At 41.2% G+C, this 27,976-nt stretch overlaps 1 protein-coding gene across 1 annotated transcript in view; it reads left to right on the top strand.

Moving 5' to 3' along the window:
* The first annotated feature begins 3,004 nt into the window (after nucleotides 1-3,004).
* The window catches only part of KMT2D (lysine methyltransferase 2D), a 110,115-nt gene continuing 85,143 nt past the window's right edge, over nucleotides 3,005-27,976 (top strand). The window contains exons 1-5 of the mRNA XM_070937756.1: nucleotides 3,005-3,067; nucleotides 24,008-24,072; nucleotides 25,908-26,040; nucleotides 26,539-26,756; nucleotides 27,496-27,605. Coding sequence (XP_070793857.1) covers nucleotides 24,024-24,072; nucleotides 25,908-26,040; nucleotides 26,539-26,756; nucleotides 27,496-27,605 — 510 coding nt within the window. The 5' untranslated portion in view covers nucleotides 3,005-3,067; nucleotides 24,008-24,023. The remainder of the gene's footprint in view (nucleotides 3,068-24,007; nucleotides 24,073-25,907; nucleotides 26,041-26,538; nucleotides 26,757-27,495; nucleotides 27,606-27,976) is intronic.

Below are 27,976 nucleotides of genomic sequence, written 5' to 3'. Positions count from 1 at the left end.
GTTTTTAAAAAAAAACCTGATTCAAAATACAGTAGCCCACTTATTGACTGGCGTTAATTTCTATGAGAATATTATACTTAAGAATCCCCTTCCGGCTCTATGATTTCAGCAACGTTCATATTCTGTTATTCCAGAAATGTATGTACTGAAATTTATAAACTTTTATTGGAAATTCTGTACAGAAAGCTGCAGTAATCCAAAATGAAGATTCCTAAAGCATAAAATTATGTATTTGTGCATATGGTAGTAAGCCTAACTCAGTTTTACTAGAACTATATAAGACATTTTGTTTGTGCTTGGAATTAAACCTCTTGCTTTTGTTACTTTCAAAAATTCATTCAAGATTTTTAAGAACACTAAAGATAGCCAAAGGATTAATCAAACTTTTATTTCCTCCTCATATTTATATTCTCCCTCAGGACTGCAAACGGAACCATTACATTAATTTATATAAAACCAATTGATCAGAAACTCACCCAGCATCCAAAAAACAGAGATGAATCTATAAAATACATTTATGAATGAATCCTAATATATATATTTTCAATTATGATAAAAGCAAGCCATGAGTTACAATGTTGCATGAACCAGGCCCAACAGGCCTTTCAACAATTCCTTACTAGAACTTCTGAAAATTACTACCCCTGACATTACCAACGCTTCGTAATATTTACATTTAAAAATTCCAAGAACAAAAACGCTGAAGCTAATCCATAGCAGTAAGTTTTGACAACCTGAAAGGCCCTATTTACCAAAGTATCTGGCTTTCATCCAATTACTTCACAGTGGCAACATGTGGGAAACAAAGGCATTCTAATTTTTGATGACCGAATATGAATGCTGGGAGGAGGGGGGGACACTTCTGAAGGTCTGTTCGCAGAGATGGTATTAGTGTCTAATATTAACATTAGAAGTGTGCAGTGTTTTGGAAATAATTAGGAAAAGAGGTTTTAGAGCAGAGGTCTTCAAACTTGGCATATGCTATGCTATGCTGGTTGGAGAATTCTGGGAGTTGAAGTCCACAAGTCTTAAAGCTGCCAAGTTTGAGGACCCCTGCTTTAGAGTGAGCAAAGGCCCCTGAAGTTTTTGCAACTCTTGAAAGCAGCTATGCCTTTTTCTGGGGTTGTGTGACTGCCTGCTGAGAAAGAAAACTGGCTGCACTAACGAACTACAATGAGGAGCTACATTCAATGTCTGCACACTCCAAAGCGTCCATGCGGAGTCCAATCCAGAACACTGCACTGCCTAAATACGTGTATATACCACACACACTCACACCAACATCGCACCGCCTAAATATGTGTGTGTACACCACACACACACACCATCTCAAAGAGAACTTTTTGCAGCAGGGCGCAGAAGCACGTTCTTTCCGTGCGGGGATCTCCGATTGAAACGGAGGGAGAGAGAATCGGTCCTGTCGGAAACTCAGTAGAGCCAGCCAGGGTCGAACTACCCGACCTAGGAAGGGGTCGATTCAATCTAACGCAGCTCCTTACGTTGCCATCCTCTTCCCAGATCTGGGCAACCAAGATCCGTAAGAGATCGAAGTGGATCAGTTTCCAACCAAGACCCGTAAGAGATCGAAGTGGATCAGTTTCCAGCCAAGACCCGTAAGAGATCGAAGTGAATCAGTTTCCAACCAAGACCGGTAAGAGATCGAAGTGGATCAGTTTCCAACCAAGACCGGTAAGAGATCGAAGTGAATCAGTTTCCAACCAAGACCCGTAAGAGATCGAAGTGAATCAGTTTCCAACCAAGACCCGTAAGAGATCGAAGTGGATCAGTTTCCAGCCAAGACCCGTAAGAGATCGAAGAGGATCAGTTTCCAACCAAGACCCGTAAGAGATCGAAGTGGATCAGTTTCCAGCCAAGACCCGTAAGAGATCGAAGAGGATCAGTTTCCAACCAAGACCGGTAAGAGATCGCAGTGGATCAGTTTCCAGCCAAGATCCGTAAGAGATCGAAGTGGATCAGTTTCCAGCCAAGACCCGTAAGAGATCGAAGTGGATCAGTTTCCAACCAAGATCCATAAGAGATCGAAGTGGATCAGTTTCCCTGGAGAGGCGCCGGACAAGTCGACGTGCTTTCAAACGAGGAGAAATCATTCAGACGACAACTCCCAAACCCACCAGATCCCCTCCCTCACCCCCCACCGCCCGAGTCCCGGGGAAGAGTTGTATAAGGTACGACCGCTGGAGGGCGCAGCGGGACCTCACTTGGAGAAGTCCCCGAGGCCGGCGCCTGAGCGAGCGAGCGAGCGCCCCCTTTCGGGCTCGGCAGAAAGGCTTTCCGTCCACCGCGGCTCTGGCCAAAGTGTCCTGGATCTTCTTCTCCGCTCTTTATTGTTGGTTCCTTGGGACGCCCTTCGCGTCTGCAAGGAGGAAGCCGCAGCCCGGCCGCCTCCTGCGAGAGGCGCACCTGTCCCGCTCCTCTCCCGCCAGCTCTCGGCCAGGGCGGAGAAAGGAGGAAGGGACCTCTGAACCCATCCCACGTGCTTTTGTAACCACCCGGCCCGGGCATCGGAGGGTTAAAATCGGCGAAGGGATTCGCCCACCGAAGCGTGCGCTGCGGCTCCGTACGGACGCATTTCTCACTTCCCCCGCGCCATTTCGGCGTGTCCTTCCGCCACCCGAGCTTCCAACACAAAATAAGTACTGGGTTGCTTCCTTTCGGGAGGCGTCGCAACCATCTCGCGCCGAAGGCGAGGGGCTCGAATCGGAGCAGGCCTTTAAGCTGGTCCCTTCCCGTCCAGCGGGGGGAGGAAGCCGGGCGAGAAAGGGGGCCGAAGAGGAGAGACAAGTCCCTAACTCCGGGATCCCACCCTCCCTTTTGCATAGGAGGAGGCGGAGGGAGGGGGAGGTTAAGCAAACCCGGAGCTGGCCCAGCAGGACCTACTTTCCTCTCTGAAAATGGCTGCCTCGGTGAACACTTTCTGTTCAATTCCTTAAAGCCCTTCGTTGGGTTGGGGGGGGGGGAGCGGAGGGGGGGGATAAAGCTCAGCCACCGATGCTTCTTTGACTCCCGTTCTCTGCTCGAGCTGAGGATTAGAGTGCGAAGGGAGCAGGTGAGAAGTTTTATAAAAAAAAAAAAAGGGAAGGAGAGAGCGAAAACAGGAAAAGAAAGAGAAGAGGCCTGGAACAGAAGCTAGGGAGGAGATTAAAGGGAGGGAGGAGGGGAGGGCGGACAAAAAAAAAGAAAAGAAAAGAAGGGGAAATCTCCCTAGGCCGATAGACGGAGCAAAAGCTTGGGGTTGCGGCGGCTTTTTCTTCGCGAGAGAGAAAGAGAGAGAGAGAGAGGAGGTGGTGTTGGTGGGGGGGGGGGGCGATGAGGGCATTTAGCCTGCTTGGGGAAGAAGGTTCAGGGGTGCAAAGGATGATGGTGCTAAGCTAAGACTCCGGGTTAGTTTGGGGCTGCGGTGCCACATCCGCGAGGGGAGGCTTTGCCAGGCGGGAGGGAGGCAAAAGTATGAACGTTCCAGCGGACGGGAAACTCTGAACGTTCGCTTTCCCTCCATTCGCTCCCCCTCCCTCGGGAAAACCTCAGCGTTCCATCCGGAGGGCTCCGGCGTTCCATCCGGCCTCCCAAAGCGGTCTGTTTGGGCGCCTCTCGCTAGGACAGGGGAGGGGAGGGGAGGGGGGGAGTGGGAGGTCTAGGAAGGGCGACCGAGGCAGCCCCGAAAGCAGGGATCTATCTCTTCCCTCGGATGCGGCTGCTGGAAGATCAAAGGCAAACCCCGGAGCTCCCTTTGTGTGCCGTCCTAGGAAGATCTGGCTCGTCGCTCTTTTCTTTTGCCTTATTTTGAAACTCCGAAGTATCGTGGTGGAAGGAAGCCGAAGCACCCTCTCCCTTGTGTAAGGGGGCTGGGCTGCTTGGTGGTTTTTTTTTGTGTGTGTGGTTTTTTTTTTCCCCCCCCCCCCAGGGGTGGAGAAAAATCTTCGGATATTTGGATTTAGCATCCTTTCTAAACCTATTTTTTTTTTAAAATGTGTTTGTGGGTTTGCGTGTTGTTGTTTTTATCTCCCGAGTGGCTATAAGTAAGCAACCAGCATCTATTGGGCATCTTTTTTTTTTTTTCCTTTTTCCTTTTTAAAAGGAGGGGACAAATGCAAATCTTTCCTTTTCCCCCCTTTTCGATTTTTGGGATAATGATTTCTGCTGTATTTTGCCTATGGATTTTGGCGGGTGAGAATTTCTGGATCGTCTTGTAGAAGAGAGGTAGGTGAGGGTTTGCATTTTTCCCCCCCCTATAGCCCCACTGCTGATTCCTTTAACTGTATTTGAATATCAATGCTCTTTGTATCTTGAGGCTGTATTTACTTCAGACTTTTCAATCTTTTGTTGATTTGTGTGGCATTTTGGTGCATGAGAAGAAATCTGTTTAGAAAGTGTTTCAGGAAGAGGATGCATGGTAAAAGGCCTTAGAATTAGATCGATCACAAGCAAACTGAAAATATGTCTATGTACCCTTTAAGCCTAGGCCTCATGTTTCCATTGGCTTATATAAATAAGTGACTGTGTGGTGGATGATGGTGGTGGTGGGAGGTATATGGCTCCCCTTACATCCTTCTTATTGAAATAATCGAGTTATATATTTTTCAGCAGGAGGATCTGTTAATTTATTTTCCTGTCCATTGCATATCTGCTGGTATGTTTTGCACAAAGAATTAAGCCCGAGGGAACTGTACTTGTGTGGGGGGGTCAAAATGGTTGGTCTCATTGTATTATTCTAAAGGGGGGGAATAGAATTAGAAAGCATTTAACACAGAGGTGGAAGTGTTCATTCCTCTCCCATTAATTTACATTTCTATTTTGTTTGATTGGGGATTTGGATTAAAATGATAGGGCCAGTTTTTAACGTCTAACTGGGTGTTTCTCAACTCAGCTGCATCTGATGGGGTTTGTTTAAATGGAGAGCTTAACTGCCCAGGAGGTTATGGCTGCTCCTGGATGGAGTCCGTTCCCTTCTGTCCCTTAGATAGAATTGGCCTCTTAAAAGCAATGCTGTCCAGTTTTACAGAGTGAGCCAGAAGCCTGCTTTTTTCCAAAGCAGAGCAGCCAAGTGGAAAGGCCTGCTTTACCCAGCAGTCCTTTAGCGACCAGTGCAGCTTGCATGGGATTATGGAGGACTCCAAAGAGATTTACCGGGAGAGGAGAAATTGCATTGGCATTTTCTCTCTTCCCCAAATCAGCAGACTCCTAGGTGGTTTCATGCTTCGGTACAAGACAGGGTGGCAGGGTTTTTACTCGTCTCTTGAAGTTCAGATTCTTTCTGTAGGTTATTCTAAATGCAGAGTTGCATGAATTGAGTGGATGGCTTTCCTGTTCTGGTTTAATGGGAGGAGGGTGACTGACTTTTGTCCCTCTAGCTGTCAAAGGGGACTTTGTGGGCCACACCTGTTGCATGGATATCTGATCACTCACAGTTGGACCTATGCTGCCTGGAGTTTAAAAAATGGAGAACTTTGATTTTCTTAACAGTGGGTAGAGAGCAGCTGAACAGCAACTGGTTTTGAGGAGAGTTAACATGAAGGGACAGATCTCACTTGAGGCTGCACTGGATGTTTAAAATCCCACTGCATACATAAATAGATTTGGCGATGTTATTACTAGTAGAAATGGCTGTAGAGCTTTTCAGGCACCAGTATTTCCAGAGCGTGTATGAAAAAATGCAAAGGAGTTTGTAAGCGTAATATATATGTAGGAATGCTTTTTAACTACACAAACAGACCCAGACAGACAGACACTCTTTTTGTATGACTGTGTTAGAGAAAGGTCTGGTGATGATGTGAATTTTGTGTTCAGTTGGATGGAGGTCAAGGAATAGACCTGGTGGAGCACATTCCTCTCAGGGCCCTGAATCTTCCTTTGATATCAAGGCTTCATGATATTCAAACACATTGATTGCAGTGACTGTAGATATCAGATCTTTTCACTGTGACAGTTGTTCCTTGATTACATCCTGATGAGCATGTACTGTGGATCTGTCTTTGAAAAGTTTTTGGAAATTTCATGTGGTCCAGAGCATGCAACTAGGTTAGACACTAAGGTTTCCTATACTAAAACAGTTCCACTGAATATTATTGTTTTATTTTATTTAACACTGAGTATTATTATTGTTTTGAATGATAATGCAAGTTACTAGTTGTAAACTATGTATCTCTTCATTGAAAGACCACAATAATTCCCTCTATACTTGCCCTGCCTTTAAAGTCTTGATAAAAGAACCTCCTTCCTCAGTTCTGTCACCATTTGAGGTGCATGTGACAGAAGTAGAAGGTCTTCACATGGACTGCTTCTAAATTTTGAGAGAAGCTCCTTCTGTTACTCTTTCCAGGCCAAGTCAAAACATTTTTAATTAGGGAGTCCCAAGATGATTTGCTAATTCGTTGCTTTTTGTTTTATTACCAACATATTTTAAAATGTTTTAATTATTTGACAATGTGATTTGTAGGGTGCTTTCTATGTTACTCGTTAGCTGTGTTGAGCACCAATAATTTCTGGAAATATGAATATAAATTAATAGAATGCAGTAGTTTAAACTACTGGTCATAAAACCAGGTTTATGACGATATGGGAACCAGAAAAGAAATGGAAGACACATTACTGTCATTCTGCTGCTTTTTACTAAATTTACTAAATTTTACTAAAGGAAGCAAAACCTGAATGAAAAAAGCCTAGAAATGCCTCCCGAAGTTTCTTGAACAAATATATATATTAAGGAAACATTCCACGGAAAATATGAATATGAACCTTTGCTTTGGGGATTTTGGCCGTATCTGAATCCAGACCATTAAGTATAGTGTATTTTTCTTTGTATATGCAGAATCCAAGGCTCTGAGGTCAGTAGTTGAGCTGAAACATTACAATGTAATGTCAATGAATTTCTACTATTTATTCAAGTTTGGCCAGGTAGAGTTTTCAAGCTGTTTGCTACTAGCAGAACATGATGCTAATTGCATTATTTCTTGCTGTATCTAAAGAGTGCTGCAATCTAAAATGTGCATTGGTCCATGAAACTTGTTATGCAAAGTCCCAGCCTTAGGTTCTTGGTTTAAATCTGTAATTGTTTTAATATTGAGAGATCCTATTGAGAAAATTAGTTTTTGAGGAGTTCTTTGTTTCTTCACACTTGATAATTGCATATACTTATTGCCAAATTTTGCATACCAGCCTCAGCCTATCCTATAAACTGAGAACTATTCTTTTGGAATGACAGGTTGATACTTTATCTTTTCCATTTATAAGTTTGGGGGGGGGGAGAAGAACGTTCTGTTACATTTCCAATATTGTAGAATAACATATGTGTAATTTACACAGTGTGGAATGAAGAGCGAAAGCAATTTGATATAGCTTAATTGAGTATGACATCAGCAGAATCGTCATCCAGCATTTTATCTACTGATCCTACTTCTTGTATACTTGGTCAGTATATGAATAGGAAGAGAGTTGGATTGTTATGTAGGCAGATGGGGGATGCTGGGAGTTGTACAGATAGTCCTTGACTTGTGACCACAATTGAGATCAGAAACTGAGATCAGATCATTTTTAAAGATATTTTTTATGGTGTCATTAAGCAAATCACATGGTTGTTAAGCGAATGGCACAGTCGTTAAACAAATCATTGTTCCGAATGGGTGTTTTTCGCCAGAAATCAGCAAAATGTCGCAAATCAAGTTCATGTGACTGTGGGACACTGCAACCAGTTAGTTGAAAAGGCGAGCACTGAAAATGTGGTCATGTGACCTTGAGGTAGGTAACATGATGGTCCGAAATGCTTTATGGGATGTAAAGCACCCATTCTGAGAGAGTCCTAACTCCATCAGTCATAAGTCGACCTGTAGTTCGGTACCTGGAAGGCTATAGGTTCTATATTACTAGGCTAGACATGCAAATGTAGTTGAAATTTAAAAATAGTTAAATTCTGTGATAATATTTTGGCAGAAGTAGAGAATTGAAAAATGAATAGAAAATGAATAGAAAAAACTTTGTTAAAGATCATCTCCCCGGAACAAAAGTTTCTCTTGATTTATTATTTGTATTTCTCTTTAAATTATTAAAACTTCAGCCAGTTTCTGTTGCATATCCAGCCCAGGTAGTCCCTGATCTATGATCAGTGGAATGGCTCGCCTTCAGACGTCGTGGGTGTTCCATCACTAGAGGATTTTAAGAAGAGGCTGGACAGCCATTTGTCTGAAATGGTAAGGTCTCCTACTTGAGCAGGGGGTTGGACTGGAAGATCTCCAAGGTCCCTTTTAACTTTGTTAACTTCTGTTCTGTTCTATCATTCGCCCAGTGACCATTTCAAATTATGACAGGGCTGGATGAATGGTGGTTATGAACTCCTTGGATTTCCAGCCATCCCAACACTTGTGGTCATGTGATCGTGATTTGGGTGCTTGGCAACCAGTTCACATGTAGGACCAGTTGCAGTGTCCTGCAATCACGTGATTGCCATTTGTTAATTTCCCTGCCAGCTTCCCCAGAAAATCAGTGAGGTTGCAAATTGTTGGGGTAAAGTCTTCCCCATCCACCCACCCTCCCTGACCTGTGTCATACCTCTCGTGTACCCTTTCATACCTTTGCACATCTTCCCTGATCTTTGCTGTGTCTCTCACACACCCCTTCGCCCCATTGTATATCTTCTCCAACCTTTGTGCCTCTCTCACATCCTCATGCACCCCCTTGCACTCTTGTGCCATGCTCCCGGCCCTGCCCCATACCTCTTGTGCACTCCCAGACACCTTCTCGCACCAATATTGTGCCTCTTGCACACCTTTGCTCTCTCCCCCACCCAGTAGCAACCACTTATATGCCTGCCGGCCTGATACTTACAAGTTCTTACTGGCTTCTCCACTGATTTTGGTTGTGGGAAGCTGGCAGGAAGTTGCCTCGGCTAATAACTGGGATTCAGTTAACAATGGCAACCAGGACTGCGGGGATTGCCGTCGCTAAGCGATGCTGCCCCACTTTACAACCATATTGCTCAACGATGGAAATTCCAGTTCCAATTGTTATCATAAGTTGAGGATTTTCTGTAAAATACCTTTTTCCAGTTATTATCTCAGCCTGTCATTTATAGTGCTACATTTTGTATTTTATCTTATCAGGTAACATTTGTTCCATATCCACATTCCTTCATTAACGTCTTTTAGACATAGTCTATTCATAGAAACAGACTTCATTATAGGTAATGTTGATATTATAGATACTAATTTCTGGCTCTATTCTTCAAAGATCTCCTTTAATATTTCCAATGTTATAACATTATAATATTTTGTTTTTTGCAAGTCCCAGTATTAATTGACATCAGGGTTGTTACTTATCTAGCTTAAATTATTTGGACCCTTCTAATGTCCAGTTTCTAAAATCATCATTTATCTTTTATTATGACTTGCACTTGCCAGGATAACCAAAATAGGTCTGTTTCCCCCAAGAAGTTGTTCATTTTTTTATAATTAATTCCAAAATCAATATTCAAACATTTATCTGGTCCCTTAATCTGTTGATAACTTTTGGAAATGAGCTTTGTGAGCTTTGTGTTGTTTAAAAGACTCTGCCACCCTTACAAGAAAGATAGATAATCCCTTCACCCAAAGGAGACCATTATCCTATGGTCTGCTTGCGAGAAGCAGTCATCAGGAACACATGTGGGCAATCTTTTGTCTTCTCCTTATCCAGAGAGGTTAGAAAGAAATATCTACTCATTGGTTCCTTGGTCTTTTCAGCAGTTGTCAGCTCCATTTTTGCAGAGTCATCTTCCATTTGCCATACCATAGGGCATGCTAGAGGTTCCATCTGTGAGAGACCTACATTTGATAGGTCCCAGGAGAGTGGGCCTTCTCTGCCTTGGGGGCAACTTTATGGAACTCTTCCCCTCCCACCCCTTAGTTAGGTTAGCTGTATCACTCTGAATGTTCAGGAGGTCCCTCAAGACCTGCTTATGTCACCAGGCTTGGGGAAACAGATGACATTCTAAGGTCACTCTGGTATTGTGGATGACCTGTGATTGCTATACTTCTCTTTCCATTTGTGATTTGTATTTTTTTTTTAATTCCTTTAATAATTTTTACATTGTTTATAATAATGGCTTTTATATTGTGGTTTTATTTGAGTGTTATACTCTGTCCAGAGTCATTTCTGGTCAGATGGATGACTATATAAATTTGATAAATAAAATAATAAATAAATACCTCTCTCAAGATGTTCCCCATCTCAGGGACGTTTTCACCACAGAGATTCTAAAGGCATACCGTACCTTGCTGCCAAGAAATATTTGAAGACCTCTTTAAAGTAGTCATTAAAGTCTATTAATCCCGAGAAAGCTACAAAACTATTTCTAATGCTCTGGAGTCCCACAGATCCACAGTCAAAAGCAACCTTAGAATGGAGAAGATTGGGGACAATAGTAAATCTTCTCAACAGTGGCAACCCTCTCAAAATTACTCAAGAGCACGGCATAGAATTATCCTGAAAATCACAACCCCAGACCAACATCCAGGGAATTGCAGGCCTCTCACCTGGTTTGTGAAGGTTTTGTGATTCCATCAGCAAAAAAGAACTAGGTAAAAACGGGGTTATAGAATAGCAAAATGCAAATAATTGCTTCCTCGGGGAAAAAAACATTAATTTTTGTCCCAAAAAGCAACTAGATGACCCTCCAGATTTCTAGAGAAATGTTGTTGTTATGTTCAAAATATGATCTAGGGCAGGGGTCCCCAACCCCCAGTCTCTGGATCAGCCCGATCTGTGGCATGCCAGCAACCGGGCCGCACAAACAAGCAAAGCCCCATTTGTGAAATGCTGGCAGCAAGCAAAACTATGCCCCCTCCGGTCTGTGGAAAAACCTTAATGGAACTGGTCCCTGGTCCCACAAGGTTGGGGGCCACTGATCTAGGGAGACTATGTTCCTATGTCTGGTAGAAACCAAACACTGCATTCCACAATGAGACTCTTATACTAATTATGACATTTGGAAATGGCTTGGCTTGGCTGCCTTACTTCCTGGATGACTTGCCATCATTGAAGGAAGCAGATTTTCACAGCAGAACATCATGCTACGTTTCCATCAGTGGAAAGTGAAGCATAAGTGGGTTATGGAGCAAGACAATTCCAAGCATGTAAACAAGTCTTCTTGTAGACAGTAGATGACAAAGTCAACCCCATAGAAAAATTCTAACAGGATCTGAAACGACTACAGTAGTTCATGTGAGAAAATTCTCAAATGTTACTGAGTTGAAGCCTTTTGTCTTGGAGGAAATGGGCTATGTAGTGATGTGAAAAGCTAGTCACCAATTACTGCAGCTAAAAGTAATGAACCAGCCACTGAATTTAACAGGTAGGCTAATTATTTTTTCACACAGGCAGATTGTATGTTGGATGACTTTGTTTATAAAATAAATTCCAGACTTGAGTATTATTTGTTCATTCAGGCTCCCTTTATATAGTATAGCTATAAGACTTGGGTAAAGCATTCACGGAAAACTATCCAAAAATTCAGATAATCTGAAAAGTGAATTTTTTTAAAGAACAGCATAAATTGCTGTAGTTCCATAACTGTCTGGTAATGAATACTATTTTAAGTATCTAAAATAGACAATATTATGATCTACTATAATCACAATTCTGTGACACAAATTGTTTTCGTAGATTTGATTTGCAATTGTAACATGACAGAGCTCAAGTTATTTTTATTAATTGAGACTCACGTAAGTGAAAAAGTTTTTGGTTCGAAGAAGGCATCAGTATAGAAATATAATCACATTTGCTATTAGTACATTGTAATGTTTAGCCAACTATCAGGTTCAAATAATTCACTTAAAAGCTTTAGTTAAAAATGTCAGGTGTCAACAACGAGATCTACCTGTAAAGAGTTCAATTAGCTGTTTTATTGTTCAAGCCTATACACAGGAGTCTTCTCAGATTGATGATTTTCACCTGGGTAAGACTAGGTAAAGTTCAAGAACATTCAAGGGAATGTTAGACATAGCCCTCTTTTGCCCAGCTAGGGGTTCCAGACTAATTCTGCATTTGACTCCTCCTCCAGTCTCCAACAAAAACTAGACAATCCATGATCCATCTGGTCATCGTTTCAGAGATATTTCCTTACCAGATTCCTCAATGCCTTTAGCCATGGCAGAGCTTCTAATGTACTGCTTTCACTGGAAAAGTTCTGAAAAATTCAGAGAGATATTCAAAGATGAATCTGCCTTGAAAATAGCTCATGTTGAGCTGTATAGCACAAACATCAGGAGTTGACCACAGGAAATGTGTTACAACTTTCTGTCATAAAATGTTTGATAATAATTTTAATGACATTAAATGTTTTATAACATTTGCCAGGTTTCAATTCCATGGGAGTCATGGCTTCCAGATTTTGGACGTATTCTGTAAGTTAACCCATTTGTGGAAATGACTGTTTGGTTGTGTGTCAAAAAAGAATGGGTAGTTTTCTCAGAATTATTTTAATGCGAATTTGTTGTATTTGACGAAAGATGTATCTAATTTATGCAATCTGTCTGTGGTAGAAAGTGGCAACATTAATGCGTCAATAAGAGCCTTGGTACTACAGTGGTTTAAAGCACCCTGTTATTAACACAGCTGCCTGCAATTTACTGCTGGTTCGAATCTCTCCAAGGCTCAAGGTTGACTCAGCCTTCCATCCTTTCTAAGGTAGGTTAAATGAGGACCCAGTTTGTGGGGGCAATAAGCTGACTTTGTATAAATATACAAAAGTATGAAGGCTATTGCTTAATGCACTGTAAGCCACCCTGAGTCTCCGGAGAAGGGCGGCATATAAATCAAATTAAAAAAAAAAAAAAAAATGATGTGAAAATATCAGTGGTTAAATTTTGAAGGCAATTTAAAATAGCAAGAATACTCAAAGTCATAAGTTGTGTTGGTTGTAAATCGGGTCGCCCATGTGACCCACCTGGTTTTTGCAGCAATTGTTAAGCGAACACAGTTATTAAGCAAAGCAGGGGTTCGCTACTAGCCAGTTTTGCTGAAAACCAAAGTAAATGCTGGTTTTGGGCAAAACTGCCATAAAATGTAGTCATTGGGCCATGGGACATTGCAAATGATTGTAAATGTGGGCTGGTTGCTGAGTGCCCAACATTTGGTCACATGACTGCGGGGTCGTGTGGTCATCGGAACTTTGAATCTGGGTCATAAGTACCCCCAGGGAGGTCTGGGTAGCTTTGAATGAACGCTGAGTGACTGGTCATAAAGTCGAAGACTACCTGTAATGCCAAGTTACTGCCTGTAGAAGAGCAGCCAGAGTTAAACAAGTCATCAGCCTAGAATTGTTATGTTCCCACAAACAAGTCCAATCCCTCTTGAATTCTGTTGACACTTATCTGGCGCCAATTTAATATTGAACTTTGGTTGACTAGAGTCTTGTGTATAGATTTGAGCAATAGACCTTCTAACCTGGAACTTAATGTATGGTCCTGATTCTTTGTGCTGATACTGCCTTTATTTTAACAAAGGAAAACTATACCAGTGTTCCTCACCGTGATGCCCTTCAGGTGTATCTGTACCCAAATTGGGATTGCAATGGTGTGACATCCGTTTAAAAAAGATTGAGCTTCAGACATGCCTTTGAACTCTGTGGAATCCTTGATTATGGGGAAATTTATTTATTACTTATTACACTTCCTTTTATGCTGCTTCAGTCATCAGGACTCTGGTAAGCACCCCACAGCAGCAACACAAGACATAATAAAATCATAACACGGGAGGCATATAAATTTAATAAATAAATTTTTAAAAATTATATTGAATTCTTGAACCTGGATTTCAGAACCAAAGCTAATATTTTGAATTGGACCATCTCACAGAACTAAGAAGAGTGCAATATATCATGCTACATGAGGAGGCTTTTCCAAAGTGATCAGTATCGACCCCCAAAATTTGTTGCTATTATTGTAGTACTAGTTAAAGTCATATTTATTAAATGATTTTCATATAATAAATATTTGGGGGTCAGTGAACAATCTGAAACTTAATGGTAGGTTTGAGGACCTCTTGCACTACACTGTCCATTGAGTGCAGGAGAGCCACAAGCATAGATAGCATCTGGTTGCTTGTCAGTTTCAACTCATAATATAAATTTCTTATATGTTTTGTTTCCCCAAATGCTGCCTGCATATTGCTGAACATTTGCTGAAAGCCTGAAAAGTTCCTGTCCCTTCTAAAAGAAAAGCATTATTATTTTTTCTTTAGTAGGGGGAGATATGAGGCTGTTTCTCTTGGGCTGAACTGGATGCCCTGGTAACATCATGGACTGGACTGTGTATTTTCTTGGCAACAATATTTGATTAGTAACAATACGAAAAGTAAAAATGGCTTCTACCTACTTTTTAGAATATGGCCTTCGTTTTGCTGCCCAAAACTCAAGAGCATTTATCAAGTCAGACGAAGTAGTGCAACCCTAAACTAGCCTAAAATGGGCTACAGAAATTATTAATCATCTCCAGGATTTCAGGCTGATGATTGGAGTCATCACACACATATTGGTGTTTTGATGGAGTTGCCAAAGACTTTTTGATGGAGAGCCAATTTGGTCTAGTGGTTAAGGCACTGGGTTAGAAAGCTGGAGATTGTGAGTTCAAATCCCTCCTTAGCCATGAAAGCCAGTTGGGTGACTATGGCCAGTCACTCTCTCTCAGTCTAACCCATCTCACAGGGTGGTTGTTGTGGGGAAAATAGGAAGGAATATTACATATGTTCACAGTTTTAAGTAATTTATAAAAATAAAGGCAAGATATGAATAAATAAATGAAGACTGCATTTAGAACTTTAAAATAGTTCTATGCTGGGTCACTAAGTTGTGGCTCCCTTCCCATCCCTACCTTATTTGTCAGCAAATATCCTGCTAGATATTGGATAGATCCATGCTGTGCTAAAAGTAGCCCTGTAAACTTGGTCTACAGTTTTCGCTGAGCCATAAGGGCCAAAGAGAATTAGGCTCCAGCTATCAAAACAGACTTGCTGGCTTTGGGCTAGATGTCTTTCAGCTCCATGTACTTGTCAAGAGGTGTTGTGCTGGGAGAAGATTGGAGGAGGGTGTGTTGCTTTGACTTCCCGGAGGGGAAAAATGTGACATGCAGTAATGTATGTATGTATGTATGTATTGTTTATTTGATTCTGGCTTAGCATATTGTGTTAAGTTAGCCAATTGTAATTAAGTCGCAAGTTTTATTTAAAATGCACCTTGCTCAATACAGCATCTGGCAGTGTCTATTTTGGGATGTTAGGAGATATGGATTCTAATAATTGTGGGCGGACCTCTCTTTGCATACATTTTGGTGCTGCTATGTAGATCCTGGAATTTTGATTTGGCGATAGTAGTGTAAATGTTGATTCTGATGATTAGAGCCCAAACCATTAACCATTTTATGGAATTAGCTCTGTATTTTATACTCCCAACTGAGAATTGTGAACTTTGATTAATGTGTGTGTAGCTACATCTTTAAAGAAATCAAAATAGTGTGGTAAAACCAGGGGCGAAATGCTCCCGGTTTGGACCGGATCACCCGATCTGGTAGCGATGGAGGCGGGTGGTTCGGAGAACCGGTAGTAAAAATCCCTGCCCCCCCCCTCCCCAATGCCCAGCTGAGCCGTGCAATCATCAGAGGCTTTTTTTTTTTTAAATTTTTAAAAGCATTTTTTCTACAACCTCTTTGGTGGAAAAAATGCTTTTAAAAGCATTTTTTTAAAAAAAAAGCCTCTGATGATTGCACGGCTCAGCTGGGATCATCAAAGGCTTTTAAAAGCATTTTTTCTACAAACCTCTGAAGAGGTTGTAGAAAAAATGGTTTCAAAAGGCTCTGATGACCCCAGCTGAGTTGCCTGATCGGCAGAGGCTTTTTTTCTTTTAAAAGCCTCTGAAGATCCAAGCAGAGTTGCCTGATTGGCAGAGGCTTTTCAAAGAAAAAAAGCCTCTGCCGATCAGGCAACTCAGCTGGGGTCGTCAGAGCCTTTTGAAAGCATTTTTTTACAACCTCTTCGCCAAAGAGGTTGTAGAAAAAATGGTTTTAAAAGTTTTTTTAAAAAATGGCCACGCCCACCCAGTCACATTACCCCCCCAAGCCACGCCCACAGAACAGGTAGTAACAAATTTTAGATTTCACCACTGGGTAAAACCACTTTACTCCTTATCCCCAAGCTGCAGTCCTTTTCAAAATAATTAACACAGACCCAGTAGCATTTGGGTGTAGCAGCATGCTGCAAATAGTCTAACTGGGAGAGAGAACTAGTCAGTAGTGACTTTTCCTGTGATGTGTGACCTTTGACTCAGGAACAGAATTCAGTTCTGGTTCTCATCTCTACTCCAATTCAAAAATGTCCTTGAACATCTTGAGCACCTCCTGACAAAAAAAATGACAGATAGGTTTTTTGTTGCAGTACTCAATGAAGATGTTACTTGATTTATTTAAAGAAGCTCATAGCAGAAGTGAGCAGCAATCTTTTTATTCCAGTGCATGATTTGGGGGGGGGGGGGAAGCTGAAATGAAATGTAGCTAATGTGATCCCAGTTTTCTTCTAAATCCAGGGGAACTTGAATGATTCAGTGCGAGTGGTGATCTTCTATTTTATCAGCTTGGGTCTTGTGTTTAGCTTTAAACTGCAGCATTCTGGCAAACTGTATGTTGTACCTTAGGTCTTTGTCCACCTCTCCCTCTTCTCTTAAACTTCAGAAAAATGGCATTGCTAGGATGACCCACTTCAGATTATTAAATTATGGGATATGATCATTAAGTAAAGATCAAATTTATGGCATCTTTGGATGTAGAGTAGTGAATTTTAATATAATTGTCACCCACTAGTTTTTCATTAGGAAATTATCAAAATCCAAACTATGCTGATTTGCATGTAGTGCTCGTTTGTAGAATGAAATTATTTACAGTATTGTTTTTCTATTTCTCACTAAACTGTTTAGCAGTTGGTGGTATCTAGCTGAGTTTAGCTGATTTGAAAAAAATTTAAGGCCTGCTTAAAACTTGGATGAAAGAGCACCAGGAAATGTCAGAGCTGTAGGCTAGACTGGGAATTCAAAAAAAATATTCTGATATAAGACAATAGCAAACAATTTTCATATTGCCAGGAAAGGAAAGTAGATGGCTATGTCCATGAAATCAAGAGACATCAAATTTGACTTAAGGGAGACCTGGCTCGATTCACTGGCTTGCAAACACTGTTGATTGTATTGTGTCAAGCTATAATGTTGCTTATTTGAATTCAGTTTCTCTTTTTAAATGTGACCTTTGCCAATATAGCATAGTTATCAAGTTATATTAAAACTTAGTTAAGTCCAATTTCAGTTTGGCTCAGAGGTTCTGTATGCTATTAACTAAACAGGTCTGGATTTGTGAGGGTCTTGTCTTTTAAGCTAATTTTGAAAATAGTGACCTTTACAAGATGAGTCTAGATTTGAGTTGGCTTAGGTATATGTCAAAGGCAATGAATTCTAGATTGATAGAGGTGACCTTTGTTTGCTTCCCAGCCTCTCCTTAATTTGAAAAGGTGTCCAGTTTTGAATTTTTCCTTCAAAATGGAGTTTCCATTTGCAAGAGTCGAGGATTCCGCTGCTATGGCGATAGTGCAATTCAGGCCTAACAAAAAGCAAAACCAAACTTTTTCAGTGGGGCAGAAAAGAGGTATGGCGCAATTTGGACAGGAGAAAGGACAGAGAGAGATACGCTTGTCTCTTTATTCATCCTGGCATCAGGAAATAGGCCTGATTAAAGGAGAATTGGGTTCTCTTGAGCTACAAGGCCTTGCCTAGGCCCTAAAGTAAACTGCTTAAGAAAAGCCTCTTCTCCCTCACCACCCTCCACAAGGTTTTAAGCAGTTGCCTTCTAAGTTACGTTTCAGAAGTGGTCCAGGTTATCAAAGTTGCAGCCAGAACTTTGAAAAGTTGACAGGGCACATAGTCTAAACCAATACATGTGGCTCATACCCTTGCAAGATGAGGCCCCAGAATTTATTTTACTGCCACTAGCTTTTGTATGCTTTATTTTATAAAGTCACTATTATTAAGGGAGCATGAAGGAAGAGAATATCTTCTCAAGAAACTGCAGATTAATTCCCCATTTGGTCTAATGTCCTTTGAAAAATGGGGGGGGGGGAGAAGGGTTTTGAGGAGGTGGGCTAAGCTGCTTTTTCTACACAAGTCCTGCAGAACCATGCCTGAACACGGGCAGAGCTTGGCTGGAGGAAAAAAATGAGGTGGGAACACAGCTTGGGTGTAACACTTTGCAAAGTGATCAAAAGTATCCAAAGGGAGCCAGTGTGACTGGCCTCTTAGCTTTCTCCATGTCCCTCTTCTTTCCGTCTCTCCTGGCTCCTGCCTGGCTCTGTATATGCTTTTCCTTGCATGAATTCATTGCCCTCTCTATGCTATTCATCCTGTTTGGCAGAGCTGTGCACAGATCCAAATTTCAAGAGCCCTGTGTGATTGTTAGTGCGCACAGGCACTTTTTTGGCCCTGAGCCCAGGAAAAGTCACATCTGTTTTAAGATGCTACTGACAGATGTTACATGTGCACCCATACAGTCCCCAAGTCCCACTTTCGCAGATCACTGCACAGTAGGACTTTTTGGCATTAGGGTGCTTCTGTGCTTTGCATATTATTTACACCACTTAAACAGCTACTTTTCTTCCTTTTGTGTGTGTGTCTGTCTGTATCTGCATTTTTGAGTCGTCTTCACTCCTGGCTACATACAACATGAAAGAAGTCTCTGCAGTTTTCTTAGTAGTATTTTTAAAAATGGTTTGCCTTTGCTGCCTTCTTGGTGTTAAGAGTAAATATCTGGTCCATAATCACCCAGCTGGCTTTGTGTTTAAGGTAGGACTAGAACTCCCATTCTTCTGGTTTCTAGCCCAGTGCCTTTAACCACTTCACCATATTGACTCTTTAGTTACAATACTACCCTTGAACGTAACTCTGCTGAGTCCTTAAAGATCCGATAAGGATGAAAGTCCAGTTGTACTGTTAAGATATCTTACTGTATCTTCTGAGCCATGGTTTTCAATGAGGAATGTTTCTTGGAGTCTTTATTTCTTATAGTCAAACCAAAATGGCTAAAGAAAAAGCATAGATGGAGATGGTCCCCAGGGGCATCTGATTTCTAGTCCTTTCTCTAGTCACTTTGGCTTAATGAGCTTCCCAGTTCTTCATTCTGTGGTAGACATCCTGCTGGTGCAGCCGAGGGTCGGGATCCCTGCTTTTTCTATAGTTTTAGACTGCATTTTGTCTCCTGCTCTTTCTCACCCCTGCCTCTTTTAGGGGGAACATCAGCTGAAATATTTTTTGTTGCTTTCTGTGTTTTTGAGATGAAGTCAGTCTGTATAAATGCCAAAGGACCTTGTACAGCTTTGCCACCTCTTCCTGATAATGGAGGGCTTCTTCCTGTCCCCTTAACAAGGCAATTCTTCCATTGGGAATTATTGTTTTGAAGGATGGCTGTGAGGCAGGTGTCGCTTTCCTGGATTATAGCAATGAATAAGAGCTACAGTATTCGTTATCTCTCGCATGTAGGGATGGAAGCTGTCTTAAACTGACCAGTTGCTTGTGAATGGTTTTGCCTTGAGGTAATTTTCCTTGGTTGGGATTGCAGAGTCTACTTTAGAGGCAATAATTAGAGAAGAGTACAGAAGAGTTAAAATGTGGGATGAAATACAATAGCCTTGATCACGTTTGGGCACAATTTAATACTAGCTTTTCATTCTCCATAAATTAAGTTTAATGTTATGCTCTTATAAGAGATCTTGGGAATTTTTAAACCAATAAAGATTAGTTAGTGGTTGCCTGTTAGCTTTTTGGTGTAGCTCCTGGGTACCCAACTTGCCTTCCTGGACCACCTGATTTTATATTCCTATTTATTTTAATTAAATGATAAAATAGTATTGCTGTAAAGCAACGTGCCAGTTTTGAGCATCATCTTTATGTAAATGATCTAAGCATTCTTAGAAAATTCTTTAGAAGCATGACCACCCGCCCCATAAAGTCAAAGATACATTAAGGTGATAGACAGTGTTTTGAAGGCTTAGAATGATGGACAATTATAGAATAATGGAGAAGAGATCAGTTTGTTTTAGGATTGGAAGTTGTTATTGTCGCCTTACTGATTGCAATCGTAGTTTACTATTTGGGTGAGGGGTAAATATAGCATGCATTTTATAGGTTTCCTGGTTTAATCCTAATTTATTTTTGTATCTTGCCCAAACCTGAAATGTTTAAAAAATGGAAACTAAATCAGAAATACTACTTCTGCCAGATTGAATCTGGTTTGTTTAATGAAGTGTGTCCTGGTTTAAGTTACGATATCAGGATGAGCATTGAAATACGAAAACCACAAATGACTTTACTTAGGCATGCTGCACGTTTTTTATAGAAGACCTTTAAATGGTCTGAACAAACTGATTGCTCTAGTAATAGCAGGATGGTCTCTGAAGGTCACTTTCAGGTAATTTATGTGAACATACCTATCAGGGTAAATGGAACCCATTTCCTCATCCACAAATAGGCATGATCCTTATTTACTGAAGGGACATTAATTTGAGAGATGCAGACACTGGTTCTTAGTTTATTGGTCATACTTGTCAGAATATATTTGGAACTGGTTTAGGATTTTAGGAGTTTTAATCCAACACAAAGGGACGTAGTGGCTCAGTGGCTAAGACGCTGAGCTTATCGATCGAAAGGTCAACAGTTCAGCAGTTCGAATCCCTAATACTGCGTAATGGGGTGAGCTCCCCTTACTTATCCCAGCTTCTGCCAACCTAGCAGTTTGAAAGCATGTAAAAACTGCAAGTAGAAAAATAGGGACCACCTTTTATGGGAAGGTAACAGCGTTCCCTGCACCTTTGACGTTTAGTCATGCTGACCACATAACCATGGAGACGTCTTCGGACAGCGCTGGCTCTTCGGCTTTGAAACGGAGATGAGCACCGCCCCCTAGAGTCGGGAATGACTAGCACATATCTGCGAGGGGAACCTTTACCTTTACTAATCCAACACATAGAATGTTATATGTTTCTGCTGATCTTTCTGATTTTTAACACGGTTAGCTTTTTGCCTTTTGTTTTTCTTTTTGTGGAGATAGTGTGATTTAAACTTGTTTCACTTGTAATTTTGTGTTTAGTATTTGGGAGTTTTAGGGCTGAAAAGTTTGAATTTCTGCTTTGGAAAACATATTTGGATTTATCTCATACTCTTGTACTAAAAGCTGGAGATGTTGTAAGGCAAAGACAAACATAATCTATTAGGATTACTGTAATACTATGTTATTATTAAATATGGTATATTATTTAAAATCCACCTGTGAAACCTAGTTACAATAAATTATATTCAGAAGCCTTTTAGCTAGGCTGCTTTCTTTTCTTCCCATAAGACCGTTATTACCTGCTGCCGTTTGGAAAGATTCCTAGTTTTTTTTTTAGTATGTTTTTAAAAATGTACAGGTTTTTTTTCCCTTTTATATTTGTTGCCTGTAGTGGATTCTTGGGTGGATGGGGAGTCTTACCCTCAAAGGCAATATAGAGATAATTTTTAGCAAATAAATAAAAGAATTGCCTTCCTGGAGCTTGGGTGAATATACCATTTGCAGTTTTACATATCTTTGTGTTGGTTGCAGAGTAATATTATTTTCATACAAGGAACTTAATACAAAGTTGTGAAGTCTTCTTTTATGGCTGGAGCTCATAAATTAAACGTCAAAAAAAGGAGGGGAACCTATTTTGTCCTCCATACCACTGACAATCCTTTGAGTGTGAGATTTCTCTCGTATAGCTGTTTTTCAAATATTTGATTTGTATTTGATTTTATAATGAATTTTAAAAAGCCCCAAAATTGTAATATTAAAAGCAGAGGTTTCAAGTTTTCATTTGCACTTGACATCTAGTAGCAAGAATATCAAAATAAATACCCTGTGTTACACACAGTGGATGTTTATGTTAATGCTTATTACATTGCCCTACAATTACATTTAAGATAATTTTTTTAAAAAAAATGACAAGTATCTCAGCACACTGAGAATGAACACATTACTTTTATGGAGCTATCATAACCCTTAGAATTTAACACTAAATTCAAAAATACATTTAATTGCATAAAAATTTTACTTGTGCCTGGGATATGCTAACCTTTATACCACCCTTCCCCACTCGGGACACTTTCAGATGTATGGGCTTCAACTGAAGAATGCCCAGGTTGGACAAGGCTGCTTGATACTAAACTGTGATTGTATTTTTCTTTCAATATAAATGTTTGAAATCAAGAGTTGCCATAAGTAAGGTTTAAGGGATGGGGGTATTAACATTTATGTTGATTAGGATAGAATAACTGTAAGTCCTTGACTTACGACCACAATTGAGTCCAAAATTTATGTTGCTAAGTGGGAAATTTGTTGAGTTTTGCCCCATTTTACAAGTTTTCTTGCCACATTTGTTTCATTCATTCATTTCATTTCATTTATTGGATTTGTATACCGCCCTACTCCCGAAGGACTCAGGGCGGTGAACAGCCACAGAATAAAACACATAAATACAAATTTTAAAAACAGAATAAAACCGAATTAAACAATTTGGCCGAGACAAATTTAAAACACCCAATAATTTTAAAAACAAATTAAAATTTACATTTTAAAGGGGAAAGATTTAGGCCAGGCCGGCTTGATGGAATAAAAAAGTATTGAGAGCACGGCGGAAAGTGCGCAGATCTGGGATCCTCCGTATCTCCGGGGGGAGCTCATTCCAGATAGTAGGTGCCCCCACAGAGAAGGCTCTCCCCCTGGGGGCTGCCAGTCAACATTGTTTGGCCGACAGCACCCGGAGGAGCCCCTCTCTATGAGAGCGTACCGGCCAGTGGGAGGCTATTGGTGGTAGCAGACGGTCCCGTTGTTAAGCGAATCACTGCAGTTGTTAAATTAATAACACTGTTGTTAAGTCAATCATCTTTCCCATTGACTTTGCTTGTCAGAAGGTCACAAAAGGGAGACTGCAACCATCATAAATATGAACCAGTTGTCAAACATCTGAATGTAAATCACATGACCAAGGGTGTTGCTGCAATGGTCATAAGTGTGAAAAATGGTCATAAGTCACTTTTTTCAATGCCGTTGTAACTTTGAACGGTCACTAAACTAACTCTTGTAAGTCGAGCACTATCTGTACTGAGTTTGTAATCCACCATTTGTGTCAACTACAACTGCATACTAGGGCAAGCCTTAATTATTGAAATGAGAACATTCTCTTACAGAGTTCTTAATCCCAGGCAACTCTGATCCAATTGTTCTTTGATTCAGAACAGACGTTCACCCCTTTTGAATTATTAGGTGGGTGGGTGGGGGGAAACCCTTGCAAAAGTCCTGGAAATCGGTACTGGTTTTGGTAATGTGAACACAGGCATGCTTGGATGTCATTGTTTGGGGTTTTCAATATCAGAGAGGTCAGTGACCTGATTTTCCTTTTTGTTGCCCCAGAGTTGTTTTTCATGACACTACTTATGCTGTTGCCCGGCCTTCCTCAATCCGATACCCTTTAGATGTGTGAGACTGCAATTCCTGAATATGGCAGCCAAGCATGGCAGTGAACAGAGGGGTTGTAGTTATCACAACTAACAAGACTTCAGGTCAAGGAATGCTGCTTTAGTCCCAAACTCATGCCAATCTTTGTTTCTTATCCTTACTTCCTCATTCAGATGACTAGATCCTTGTCGACTAGATTATGGAAAACAAGTGGTTATAAAAGTGCCTGGCATAACCATGTACCTGTGTTAACATAGTCTTATTATATGAATGTATTTATTATACTTACACCTTAAAGCAACGAAACAGCTCTCAGCGATCGACACAGTATAAGGAAAAATGATTTGAAACATCCACCTTGCTCCATTAACGCTCCATCCAACAGCAGCACAAAGTGTGTAGCGTAAATTAGAGCAGCTTCTTAATGGAACTGGTGAAAGAAAGTGACATGAGCTGTTTTCTCTGTTTTCTAGGTCTCTTTGAGACAGGATGGATGATCAGAAACCACCTGGTGAGGAAAAATGCTCTGGTACACAAGGTAGGTATGCCCGTTTTGGTCTTTTCTCTTGATAAGCAATTTTAGGCAGATATATTACATCACGCAGCATGAAGGTGGGTGGATAGTAGTATTTAGAAAACATGCAAGCTGCAGTTATAGAACAAATGACATCCTCCTCCAAATTACACCTACAGCGGCTAGTCAGAAATTTTCTTTGATGGTGGCAAAATGGCAGTAGCATGTATCATACCTGAGGACCACAGACTAGTTTAGGGGGTAGGTTATAGGGGCAGGATTTGCTGTCCAACAGAAATGACTACTAACCTCTGATTAATACCTGAGCTCACTCTGCTGTCACCAACAATTTTGTGCTTATGAAGAGGGTGCATTTACGTATCTCTTGGACTACAGTTAATCCACTATCTAGCATAGCCAAATAGTTGGGAGATGACATGGTGAGGGGGCATATTTTAGGCTGAAGAAGATAAACAACCTGCTTTATACTTTGATACTGAAAAAAATGACAGTTGAAAACGATGTATGCTTTACCCTCGTTAACTGCAGTGATTAACAGTTATTCTCAAATTATTTGACTGGCTTGAATAGAATTTAGTTTGTTTTATCTCCAGACCAGTTCTGATGAGTAGGTTCTTAATATGCTTTTGGACAAGTCGTTTAGGCTATTTACTACCTGTTGTTTTTCCCAAGGGCCATTCAGTGTATCAAAGGTTTAGCATACTTTATTTCTCCCTTAATTTCCACCGGGAAATTCCAGAAATATAGTTTTATTTGATCATTTGCTGCTGGGTATCAGCAAAATGTTCTTGGAGATGCCAGTAGTGTCAAACCAGGGTGTTTGGGTTGTTTGAGATTGGCTATGTCTATTTTAACAGAAGGATGCTTTTCGTGTTAGAAATTTCAGGGATGGTTGTTTTGTTCCTTTCCTAATGAGCCACTCAGCCTGTTTTGCATCCTGATACCTCATCTGGGTAATTTATATGTTATACATCCCCCCGCTTTCAGACACTGGACTCATAGTTTGGAACTAAGGAAATGCCCATCATTATTTGTCAAGATACATTGAAATACCATATTTTTTGGAATATAAGACGCATCTAAATTAGAAGAGGAAAACAACAAACAAAAGTTTTTGGCTTACCTTTTTTTGGATCTTTTCCAGTCTTTTTCCAGCCTGTTTCAGGGCTTTTTCAAAACCATTTTGGGGGGCTTTTTTCAGCCCATTTTTGAGGCTTTTTTGGGGCCGGTTTCGAGCCTTTTTTGAGGCCAGTTTCGAGGCTTTTTGGGGGCCAGTTTCAAGGCTTTTTGTGGCACATTTTTGGGGCTTTTTTCGGCCTGTTTTTGAGGCTTTTGGGGCTGTTTTCGAGGCTTTTGGGGTCTGTTTTCAAGGCTTTTTTGGCCCGTTTTCGAGGCTTTTTTCAGCCTGTTTTTTCCTAAATGGGTCGAAAAAAGCCCCCCAAAAAGCCTCAAAAACAGGCTGAAAATGGGCCCCAAAAGCCCCCAAAACGGGCCCCAAAAGCCTCAAAAATAGGTTGAAAATAGCCTCGAAAATGAGCCCCAAAAAGGCCTGAAAAAGGCTGAAAAAAGGCCTGAAAACAGGGCGTGCGGAGCCAAAGAAATGGCTGGCAGGTGGGCGGGACTTCAGCAATATTCAATCTATAAGACATTTTCGCCCCCTTTTGGGAGACAAAAAAGTGTGTCTTATAATCTGAAAAATACGGTAGATACTGAACTTGCTGATTTGGAGGAAGGTCCCCATATGCTTTGACATCCTTAGAGCAAGCAATGTGGCAGAAATCATGAGTCTTATACCAGGGTGCCACAGCAGAGTCTGACTAACAGATGTCCTTTTGCAGCAGCAGATGGAATTGTGTCCTCAGAAGAGCAGGGCAGTGTGGAAGCTGATCCTCTGAAGCCGCCAGAAGAAGGCCTTGTGAGAGAAGCATTGGACACGGTGGATATTAAAGAGGAATTGCTCCAGACTTGCAGGTGAGAAGTTGTTTAAAACCACTTAGTGTAGTTTTGGCTCATTGATTAACTCTGAACCTAGGAGGTAGCTTAGCCTGGATGAATGCCAGAGGTTCCACCTGAGGTTTGCTCGCACTATAGCACTGAATGTGAAGCGGAGTATACATGGTTCTGATAGCAGAGGACATTTCTAGTTCAGGGTTGAACTGTGGGGTTCTTGGTGCTCTCCAAGCTTGGTGGTGTTTTTTTTTTTTTTTTTTTTTTTGCAGACATAATGAAACACCTGCAAGAAAGCCATCAAGCTCAGAGAGCACCAAGATTATACAAGGCTGTAACCAGGGATAGTAGAAGCCTGGAGTGTTTAAGTGGTATGGGGGTTGGTGGGATCCCGTAGATATTTTGATCTGGATGGCTCCTTTTAAGAAGGCTTGGTGTTTCGGTTGCTTATGGAATCGGGAGAGATTTTCATTCCTTTGTAGTGATGAGAGCTTTTTCTTTTTCTCTGCTTGCCTCCCTCAGCCTCCCACCCAAACGCTGTGCGTTCTGTAACTGCAGCAAGTGGAGCTTGCACGGACAGCGAGAACTGCTGCGATTTGATCCTGCACCTGGCTGGACAGCGGATCTTTCTGATTTGCCAGAAGGGAAGCAGCCCGCCTCTACAGAAGCTGGAAATGATGATCTCACCCTGATTGGCTTTGCAGACAGTGTGTCAGCAAGGGAGGTGTTTGAGCCAACAGGTGAGTGGTAGGTGTGGGGAAGCTTCCATCAAGGGAAGCCCAGTTTTTATATTCATTGTGAAGAGGTTCAGTTGTAACACACGAGGATCCTTATGATCCATTGAAAGCTCTACCCTGTCTCTATGTGTAGAATGCTATCAGTAAAATGGAATGGCAATTCTTGCAGTTCCTTAACTTTTATTTTCTCCCACCCTCCCTCTCTCCTTCTCCTACTTCTCCCCCACTCTCTATCAGTTAAAGTAAATTAGGTGAGGCGAGGGAAGCCTGATAGGGTCAGCTTCCAATTAAATGGAATCCAAGGCCTCCATACTTGATTCCCATGGCAACTAATGGACTTGGAGCCATGTCTAAAGAAACAAAACTTTGATTGCATATACTCAGTCCCAGGAGCCTTCTTTTCCATGCCAGAACCAAGTTTTCAGTACTTTCACAAAACCACTTCTAAATTTCTCCCCTCACCTGTGTTCGCGTGATTAGTTTTGTGGAAGATGTTTTGGAATAGCAGCTGTTTCTGAATAACTAGGGATCTGAAACGGTAATTCCTGTATGGAGGTGTAGCAGCAGATCTTGGAATAATACATTCCTCCTCTTCAGTTATATCTCCTTGTTCGTTCCAAATTCTCTACCTTATCAGTTACCTCAAACCATAGGTCCCCTCTCCTTGGCTGAACTTCTTAATATCATAAGGGAAGGTTAATCTTTGCATTTACCTATTGTTTTATTTGACTTTCTTTTCCAGGGCACTTCTGGGCTCATCACTGGTGTGTGGTGTGGTCAGCTGGAGTTGTACGTGCAGAAGGGTCGTGGCTGAGCCTTGTGAACAAAGCTGTCATCTCAGGGATTGCACAGGTCTGTCCTGGGGGAGGGAGGGAGGGTTCTTTCTAACTGCTAGTGAACAAGGACAGAGCTTTGCAGACTCTTTGTTAAAGAGGTTCCACAGGATGTAGTATCATGTACCATCAATACAGATAGTCCTTAACGTGTGACCATAATTGGGGCTGGAATAGCTGTCGCAAAGCAGTCCAGTCATTATGGGAGTCATGCATGGTTGCTAATCAAATTGCCATGGTTCTTCAGCAAATTATGTATTTGTTTAAGCAAATCTGGCTTCCCCCATTGCTCTGCTTGTCAGAAGCCCTCTGGAAAGGTTGCTAACGGTGATCACATGACCCATTTTCGATGCTATCATAAATACATGCCAATTGCCAGGTGTCCGAATT

This window comes from Pituophis catenifer, unplaced genomic scaffold, assembly GCF_029215685.1.
Source record: "Pituophis catenifer annectens isolate HBS135680 unplaced genomic scaffold, rPitCat1.0.hap2 SCAF_2, whole genome shotgun sequence".
Classification (NCBI taxonomy): Eukaryota; Metazoa; Chordata; class Lepidosauria; order Squamata; family Colubridae; genus Pituophis; species Pituophis catenifer.
Note: the sequence above shows the minus strand (reverse complement) of the source record. Positions and strands in the feature narration are given on the sequence as shown.